The sequence below is a fragment of the Hipposideros armiger genome, unplaced genomic scaffold, assembly GCF_001890085.2.
Source record: "Hipposideros armiger isolate ML-2016 unplaced genomic scaffold, ASM189008v1 scaffold_8, whole genome shotgun sequence".
In the NCBI taxonomy this organism is placed as follows: domain Eukaryota; kingdom Metazoa; phylum Chordata; class Mammalia; order Chiroptera; family Hipposideridae; genus Hipposideros; species Hipposideros armiger.
Genome location: NW_017731358.1, coordinates 6,224,016 through 6,233,976, shown reverse-complemented (window position 1 = coordinate 6,233,976; position 9,961 = coordinate 6,224,016). Strand labels below are relative to the sequence as shown.

Genomic DNA, 9,961 nt, shown 5'->3' with positions numbered 1-9,961 from the left:
TGAAGCCTACTCCGTGGCCGGCGACTCATGGCAACCCAGCTCCAGGTTGAGCTGTTGTTCAGCATCTTAGCTGTAGAGGGCAGTGTCATTGGCCCTCATATGTGGGATCCGAACCAGGGCCCTCTGGCGTCCCAAGCCAGCTCTTAATGCGCCACTCGGCCGGCCTGCAGTTTTTTGTTTTGTTTTTTTCTCCTATGGATAGATGGCCAATTGCTCTAACACCATTTGTTGAAAGGCTACTTTTTCTCCACTTAATTGCTTTTGCATCTTTGTCAAACATCAGTTGGGCATATTTGTGTGGGTCTATTTTTGGGTTCTGGATTCTGTCCCACTGATCTATACGTGTCTATCCCTCTGCTGGTATCACATAGTTTGATTACTGTAGCTATATACTATATACTAAATTCCATTTTCTTAATAGTTATAGGGCTACTCAAAGTATCTGTTTCATAATAGATGATATTCTGTTTCAGTCCTCATATTGGTAATTTGTATCTTCTCTTTTTGTCAGTCTTGTTAATTTCATTGATCTTTTCAAAGAACCCGTTCTTTGTTTTATTGGGGTTTTTTTTCTTATTTTCAATTTTATTGATTTCTGCTCTTACCTTTATTATTTCCTTCTTCATACTTGCTTTGAGTTATTTGGCTCTTTTTCTAAGTTCTTGAGATGGGAGCTTAGATGATTGATAGGAGAATTTTCTCTTTTGTAATATATACATTTAGTGTTATAAATTTCCCTCTTAGCACTTTATTATCTATGTCCCATAAATTTTGATGCATTGTGTTTTCATTTTCACTTAATTCAATGTATTTAAAATTTTTTTTCCTTGTGGCTTCCTTTTTGACCTATGGATTATTTGCAGTTGTGTTGTTTAGTTTCCATAAGTTTGGAGATTTTCCAGTTTTCTCTCCATTATTAATTTCTAGTTTGATTCCATTGTTGTTGGAAAACACACTCTGTGATTACAATTCTTTTAAATTTATTGAGTTTATCCTGTGACCCAGGATATGATCTATCTTGGCATATGTTCTGTGGGCACTTGAACAGAACATGTATTTTACTGTAGCTGAGTGAGTTTCCTGTAAATGTCAATTAGATCCTGTTAGTTGATGGGTGTGTTTTTCTGAATCCTTGCTCATTGTCTGTCTAGTTGTTCTAGCAATTGTTGGGAAACGGGTATTGAAGTTTTCAACTATAATGTGGATTTGTGGATTTCTCATTTCAGTTCCGTTGGTTTTTGTTTCGTGTATTTTTCAGCTCTTTTGTTTGGTTCATACACAGTTAGGATTGCTGTGTCTTCTTGGTGGATTGATCCATTTGTCATTATATAACATCCCTCTCTGTCCCTGGTTATTTTCTTCTGTTAGAAATATTTTCATATTTATCTGATATTAATGTGGTCATGCCTGCTTTCTTTTGATTAATGTTTGCATGATATATCCATTTCCATCCTTTTACTTTCAACTTACCTATATCATCTAAGTGAGTTTCTGTTAGACAGCATACTGTTGATAATAGGTTCTTTAATCTATTCTGCCAATCTCCATTTCTTAATTGCTGTATTTAAGCCATTACATTTAATGTAATTATTGGTACATTACAGCTTAAATCTGCCATCTTATTTTTTGATTTCTGGTTTTAATTTTTATGTTTTCTTTTTCCTTTCTTCCTGTGGGTTACTTGAACATATTTTTAGAACTCCATTTTGATTTGTCTGTAGTGTTGTTGAGTGTACCTCTTTGTGCAGCTTTTTAAATGGTTGTTCTAAGTGTTGCATTATGCATGCTTATCACAGTTTTCCAGTGTTGTCATTGTGCCCATTCAGGTGAAGCATGGAAACTCTGCCCCCTTTTATGTCCCTTTGCCCTCCTCTATTTATAATGCAATTGTCTTAAATATTTCCTTTACATATACTTAGAATCACACCAGACGGTGTGATAATTCTTACTCCAACCATTGAACATAATTTAGAAAACTCAAGAGATCTATTATATTTTACTATACATTTTTAAATTTTTTATTTTTCAATTACAGTTGACATACAATATTATATTAGTTTCAGGTGTACAACATAACGATTAGACATTTATATATCTTACAAAGTGATCACCCCAATAAATCTGGTATCCATGTGACACCATGTATAGATATAATATTATTGACTATATTCGTGTGCTATACATTACATCCCCATGACTATTTTGTAACTACCAATTTGTACTGTTTAATCACTTCCCATTTTTCGCCCATCTCCCCAACCCCCCTCCCATCTGGCAAACAGCAAAGTGTTCTCTGTATCTATGAGTTTGTTTCTGATTTGTTCATTTAATTTGTTCTTTAGATTACACATACAAATGAAATCATATGGCATTTGTCTTTCTCTGGCTGACTTACTCCACTCAGCACAGTACCCTCCAGGCCCATCCGTGTTGTTGTAGATGGCAAGATTTCATTCTTTTTTATGGCTGAATAATATTCCATTGTATACTGTTTCCCCAAAAATAAGACCTAGCTGGAAAATAAGCCCAAGCATGATTTTATGTGCCAGAATGTGGCACCTTGGCATACTGAATATTTTAAGCTGAAGGAGTTTGTGGAAAAGGCACCCTTCTCCCTGAAACAGGTCATAAAACCCTCATGTGAGGGGTGCGTGCCCTCCGTATCCTGGAGGAATCATGCTACAGCTTATTCTCCGGCTAGGTCTTATTTTCCAGGAAACACGGTATGTGCTACCTCTTCTTTATCCACTCATCCATTGTTGGACGCCCAGGCTGCCTCCATATCTTGGCTAATGTAAATAATGCTGGAATGAACATATGGGTGCACACATCCCTTTGAAGTAGTGTTTTGGCTTTCTTCAGGTAAATACACCAGAAGTGGGATTACAGGGTCTTTCTTTGTCTCTTGTTATAAAGTGTATTTTGTCTGGTATAAGTATTGCTACTCCAACTTTTGTTTGTTTCCATCCTTTTACTTTCAGTGTGTGTGTGTGTGTGTGTGTGTGTGTGTGTGTGTGTGTGCATATTTCAATCAGAAGTGAGTCTCTTGTAGGCAGCATATATAAGGGTTTTGTTTTCTTATCCATTCAGCCACCTTATATCTTTTTGATTGGAGCATTTAATCCATTTACATTTAAAGTAGTTGTTGATAGATATGTAAATAGTGCCATTTTATTATTCCTATTTTTGATCTTGCCAGAAGTTATGGGGACTTCTCTCCCCAGCGCTGGTGTCCTGGGCTGGGGAGCCTGGTGTGGGGCCGGTTCTCCGTGCTCCTCAGGAGGGGCCTCCGCAGCCAAGATATCCCTCTCGATTTTTAACTGCCATACGTGGGTGTGGGGCCAGCCCATTCTGTGCCTCCACCCCTCCTACCAGTCTCAGCATGCCTCCCCTGTACATCCCCAGCTATAGGACTTCCGTTTTGCTAGACTGTGGGCAATTCTCAGTGATGGTTGTTCTGTAGTTTAGTTGTAATTTTGATGTGGTCATGAGAGGATATAAGCACAGCATTTATCTACTCCTCCAGCTTGACCAGAAATCCATATTTACCTATATTTTTGCTTAACTGTGTTGTTTTTTCTTTCCTTCTTAGTGTTCCACAGTTTCTTCTGTTATTGTTTCCTTTCTGTTTAGAGAACTTCCTTTAGCTATTCTATTTTTAGAGATTTTATTGGGGAATCCGGGAAGGGGAACAGATAAGTTGCTGTCCTTTTGTTCTTCAATCTAGTTGTGGAGGACATCGCTTCACTGGCCCATGTTGGTATTATCATGGCGGCTCAAGGCAGCTCATGAAAGCGTACACCAGCTGCTGGCCAGCCCCGCTGCAGCCTACACTGTCACCTGCAACTCACGGCAGCCCTGTTCCAGGTCGAGCTGTTGTTCACCATCTTAGCTCTAGAGGGCGCAGTGTCACTCGCCCTCATGTGGGATCCAAACCGGGGCCCTGCTGCTTAGAGCTGGCATCCCAAGCCAACTCCTAACCAACGCGCCACTTGGCTGGCCCCCCTTTAGCTATTCTTTTAGGGTACATCTGTAGGTGACAAATTCTACTGGTCTCCTTGCACCTGAGAATATTTTCATTTCCCCTCCCACAAGATACAATACAAAGAGAAAAATAGTAACTTCACAGTGGAGAAACCTGTCAAACACTACCTAACCAAGAGAGCAGAGTTAACATCACCAATAACAAGACATATTGCATATCACCTCTCTGGTATTCTTGCCAAAATTGCACATCCTCACTTTAATCTTGAGAAAATATCAGACAAACCAATATTAAGGGATATTCTACAAAACAACTGGTCAATGCTGTTCAAGTGTCAAGGTCATGAAAAACAAAGACTTAGAGAGCTATTACAGATGTGTGGAGACATGACAACTAAATGCAATATGGAACCCTGGATTGGGTTCTGGACCAGAGAAAGGGCCTGAGTGGGACAACTGCCAAAATTTGAATACGAGTCTGTAGATTAGTTAATAGCATTGTATCATTATTCATTTGCTTGTTTGATGCTTGTACTATGTTTATGTAAGAGGATATCATTAGGGGGAGCAGGGTGAAGGGTATACAGGAACTCTATTATTTTTGCAACTTTTCTCTAAAATTATGTCAAAACAAAAAGTTATTTTTTTCAACTTTTCTTACACAATGCAAATCACTTAGGTAAAATAAGTTCTTCCAATTCATTTGCTTAGACAGCTGTCTTCTTTTAAGTAAGCACAGTCCTAATTTCTATAAGAAAAACACATTTAACAGAACATTTCCACATTCTTTCTGCATTGTTGCAAACAGCCTAGTGTCCTTCCTGTACTGAAGCCTGGATACAGTTTCACATGGAGACCCTGCTTTTTTCTTAAGATTTGTGATCACATAGAATTCCTATATTTGCCAGATTGTAAATTTTGGATATCTTCTGGAAAACAATTTAGCCATTCAACAAAATTTTAACGAGCACTTGTTATGTGCTAGGCACTGTTCTGGGCACTGGAGATAAATGAGTGAGCAAAATAGTCAAAAATCTCTCCTCTCATGAAGCTTAGATTCTATTGGAGGAATATAGATGACAAACAAAATAAGCATATTTTTAAAATATATTTATTGTATAGAAGAAAAAATAAAGTAGGAAAAGGGGAATGCCAGGATTTGGGATGAGGTGAGGGGAGTACCTTATTTATTATATCTTTTAAAACAGCATTCGTTGCATTTTCTGTCCTCTTTTTTGTTTTACCTTTTTCAAGACATAACTATTTGATATTATTGTGTAAAATGTTTATAATCTTTCTCTGTCCACAAGAACGTAAGCTCCACGTGAGCAAGGGCTTTATTTGTTTACTTAAAACTAAAGAACAATGCCAGGCTTATAACAGGCCCACAATAAATATCCGTTGAATGATTTCTCCCTCAAATGTTCACTCAGGTCCTCCTAGCTTAATTTCTTGCACTGAATGGGGAGGGGGGAGGATGAGGAAATATTTGTTGATTTCAGTAATTTTCAGGTTCACGTTATGTAAGAGTCCATTTTGCTAAATGGCTTATTTGAGCTTTCTGTACTTTTCTGGGGTGAAAATGAGGGATGGAACCCCCTCAGACCTGAGAATTCTTCTTAGTTGCCTGTCACCGTGAGGAATTTTTCCAGTCTGTTTGCAAGGGAGTCGTCCAATTATTCCTCCATTTTAAATATGGTAGAAAATACTTTTTCTTTTGAAAAATGAAAAACATAAAAGGAAAAATCTATTTCTCTTTCAAGCTGTGGAGATTTCATAGCTGAATGTCTTGATTACATTATCTTATCTATAGATGAAAAAGTGTCCTTATTCCACTCCCATATTTTACTCTGTGGCCTGTTACAATTATGTGGCAGAAGCATTTTTTTTTCCCTGTAACCCTAATCATCTTTCATTTTTATATTTTGAACAGTGTTATTTACTTGTCTACTACACCGGCTGGCGAAATGTGAAATCTTTTTTGACTTTTGGCTTAATCTGTCTATGCAACATGTATCTCTATGAACTTCGCAACCTCTGGCAGCTTTTCTTTCACGTGACTGTGGGAGCATTTGTTACACTACAGATCTGGCTAAGGCAAGCCCAGGGTAAGGCCCCTGATTATGATGTCTGACACCACCCTTCAGACCTATTGCCTTGGCTTCCGGGGGAAAAGGAGGGAGCTTATCTTACCTGCCACTGTGATGAAGAAGCCGTTCACCACAAACAAGAGGCTCTGCTTTCTTTCTCTCGCGCCCCTTTTTGTCCTAAGTCAGCATGGCATGCCTGTGAGCGTGCGACACCTGCTAGGCAGACTCCTCTCAGAAGAATGTTGGCCGTGAGATGATTATTCAGAAGCGGAGAAGATGTCTCTCTGCAGGGCCATCAAAGCGGAACCAGTCAGACGCCACTGGAAGACTTGGCCAGCAGTCCTGAATCCTTGATGAAGAATTAAAAAAAAAAAGTTGATCTTTTGAGGACCAAGTAGGAACTCTGAGTTTGCCTTTATGAGGCATTAGTATAGACCAAATAAAAAGATGCCGCAGTGAATTGGAAAGTTTATGTTTAAAACAAATGACTTGCTAAATATCAGGTTATTTGCACATTTATGGTACCATGAGTTTAGAAGTCCAGGATGGTATGGAATTGGTTCTTTCCCCATTTATATTTTTGCTTGACTCTTAACTCTGGGAATCCCCTGATGTAGGAGGAGCCTGTGCTGAGCTCATCTCTGGAGCATCACAAGTATTGAAAATACAGTGGCGTTTCCTTTCTGGACTACATAGGTAGTCTCTTTTGAAATCACTTTTTAAAAATATGATTCGTTAGACTATAGCCATTGTTTCCCAGACTTCAATCGCTTGAGTATGACATGTACTATTATTCTCTTAATATTTATCTTTTAAATTTAAAATATTTTAAAAAGAAACTAATCTCTACTCCAAGTGGAAAACCAGCATCAGTTTGCCATAAATAAAAGGTAACTACAAAAGAAAATTAAAACAAAAATGCTACTAAATTCTAGCTAGATGCTAATGCCTGCCATTAGCCTGCTCTTTCCTCGTTGCAGTGAGAAAGAGGTTACCCGGCACCGAAGTGGGGGTCTCTCTGTGGAGTTAGCAGGGGGATAAAAAACACTGTAACGGGAATGACATTCTCACTGTGATTCAGTATTATTTAATTTAGGGTTTTGTGCCACCAGTGGTATGGGTCCTGTAAACACTGAACTGTACTAAGATATCACAAAGTGACTTTTCTCCCAGCCACTCTTATTATTCTATGGCTTTGAGGAGTTAAGCCCCTACTCTCTTAGAGAACTTAACTTGTTTTTTGATAACATTTTAACGATTATTCAAGGAGTTATGGATTAATAATATAGGAAGCACAGTTTGAGTCTATTAGCAAAATCTCCAACTTGCCTGGTTTTAGAAGTCATCTTCATGAGTGATTTTCTTTTTTAAAGAAAAGATTCCAAACAAGGAATTCATAAGATACTAAAATTTGATATCCAGAAAAACAGTGGACCCGTTACATGTAATTCATATTACTGGGAATATTTATAAAGTAGAAGAAATAGTACAGAGGGGGAAAGTCATTGAACTGCCTTGTTTGCCCAAACAAGTTTACATATGTAGGTATGTCTACAGCTGTAAAATCTTGCTTAACTAGGACCTTTTTGCTTCTCCTTTTAGGAGAATGAAGCAAAAGGAAGACAATAAGCTTATGGGATCAGGGATTTACTTAAAACAAGAAGCCCCAATTCACTTCAATTTTCTGCCTCTGAGAAAGCTGCACAGAAATTTTGTGTATTCTGAGAGATACCCCAGGTACTGCATGACCCTAAATCAGTAAAATAAAATGGATTCATGTTTGGTATTTTGTACTTACTGAGCCAGGAATGTGAAGTGGCTCAATTTAGAAAGGTTTTATAAAGTAATGGTTAAAACAAGAACAGGTTTTTTTGTTTGTTTTGTAAATAGTCAGTTAACCAGGAAGTTGGAGCATTCTGGTTAATTGTGATTTTGCTATATATTGATATTTTATAGCTCAGTTTGGTTCTTATCACTGAATTATTGAGTTATAATGTTTGGTATTTGGATCCATTCAGCAAGGACACTTGAAAACTCACCAGCTATCTTTAAAGGCTTAATTTGGGCTTTTTGGGTTTTTGTTTTGTTTTTTCACCAGCTGTTTTGGATCAGGGGATGTTTACATCTTAATGTAAAAAATGAAAACCGATATAAATAATGTTTTATGTATAAAAAATGCTTTCTTTCATTATTTGGTGCCTGTATCTCTGAGTGTTTATATAACTTCCCTGCCTCTATCATGTTGTTGCCAAGAAATCATGAATTTGGAAAGAAGTTTTTGCCATGGGTGTAAAGAGGCCCTTAAGCTCTGGAGAAAGAATCACTTGGGCCTCTTGTGTGTATGACAGTAATAGCTTGCATATATAGTACACTTTTACTTCTAAGAGCAAGTCCACTTTGACCTCCTCATCATGAGTGTTGTGCTTAGAGGCAGTAATAGTTGCCTTCCTGTTGTGTAGGAGGGAACTGAGGTAATCAGATGTTAATGATTTACCTGGGGTCACAGAGCTACACACATAAGACTTCTAATCTCAGCCCAGGGCTGCAATGGAAACTAGTGAAGGTAAGTAAAATTATATTTAGGGGCTATGAATGCTCTTGGTAAAATCAAAGAATTGGGGACTTCTTAACGAGCTCAGGACTGCTTCTGCAAAATCTAGGTGTATATTGTCTTACTTTAGGTAATTCTGAAATGCTGCTTTTTGATTAAGGGCAGAGATACTCTCTTTTATATCCTAAAAATAATTGCAATATTTGCTTGTTTCTTTGGTCTGTATTTGAAATGTTGTTTTGGTCTGTATACCGGGCCTCCTTTCCAAAAGAATGGGATGCAGCATACCAAGCAAGAAAAGACAAATACAGTAATGTTAACAAAATGTGAACAGAAAGGGGAGAAAATCGATCAATGAAAATGGAAGGAAGGGTGAACACGTTGCTGTATCGGGTGTAAAATTTCACTCTTGAACTTTCTGGAAGTCAAGGCTAGAAGGGAACAAGTTTCCATTGCTCTAACTGTGAGTCAAAGCATACTATTGGGTTGTTGGAAAAGGCATGACGCATTTTTGTTAGGAAAAACATAGAAAAACCCACGTCATGACTTTTCTGACAATAGTTCCTCAGGGGAGACTTCTTCCTGATGAATTCTGTTAAAAATGTTTGCACGTTGGGGTCCTGGAAATGCTAAAATGAACATAGTCCTGAATTATTTTATGCATATTTGCATATTATGTTTGTGCCTTGGGTTCTCAACTTATACAAGCTTTCGAAGACTTTCATATCAGGATTTTTTTGTGTGGTTTATAGAGGATTTTGTTCTTATAAGTAAGAATTCTTAAGAAAAGAACAAGTATCCATGTTAAAGCTTGAAAATGCATTGCAGATAAATGCCTGGAGACATGGAGAACCTTTACCCAACTTTGTAATTTTGTAATTTATATAAAGTGAATATGCTATCCTTGGTTTAGCACATTTACTTTGTATTAAATGTGGTGTTTTTCACAGTGGAATCTAGTCTGGAGAAACTCATGGCTCCAGTTCTATTAGGTCATGTCTGGAATCTCATTAGAGTCCTGATTTGTCAGGGCTCCACAGAGACCAGATGCCTCATATGAGCCCTAACCTCCATGTCACAGAAGTGCTTCCTGCGTTTAGCCGCCCACCATAAAGGCAGTTGCTTGGCCTTTATTCCAAAACGTTTACAAAGTAACCCAAGGACCCACTCTGAGCTGTTGGATTTGCAAGACACACACACAGAGAAGGAGAAGGAGAAGGAGAAGGAGAAGGAGAAGGAGAAGGAGAGGGAGGGAGATTACCTTCTTCTTGTTTTTGTTCACTTTATTATAAAAGAACAAATAAATTATTCCAAAAGCAGCTACCACTCAGACCAA

The 9,961-nt window shown here is 37.9% G+C and overlaps 1 protein-coding gene across 2 annotated transcripts in view; it reads left to right on the top strand.

Annotated features, from left to right (window-relative positions):
- The window catches only part of SEC22A (SEC22 homolog A, vesicle trafficking protein), a 68,324-nt gene extending 61,748 nt beyond the window's left edge, over positions 1-6,576 (top strand). For both annotated transcript variants that reach the window (XM_019652563.1, XM_019652573.1), the window contains exon 7: positions 5,918-6,576. In XM_019652563.1, coding sequence (XP_019508108.1) covers positions 5,918-6,118 — 201 coding nt within the window. In that variant the 3' untranslated portion in view covers positions 6,119-6,576. The remainder of the gene's footprint in view (positions 1-5,917) is intronic.
- The last annotated feature ends 3,385 nt before the right edge of the window (positions 6,577-9,961 follow it).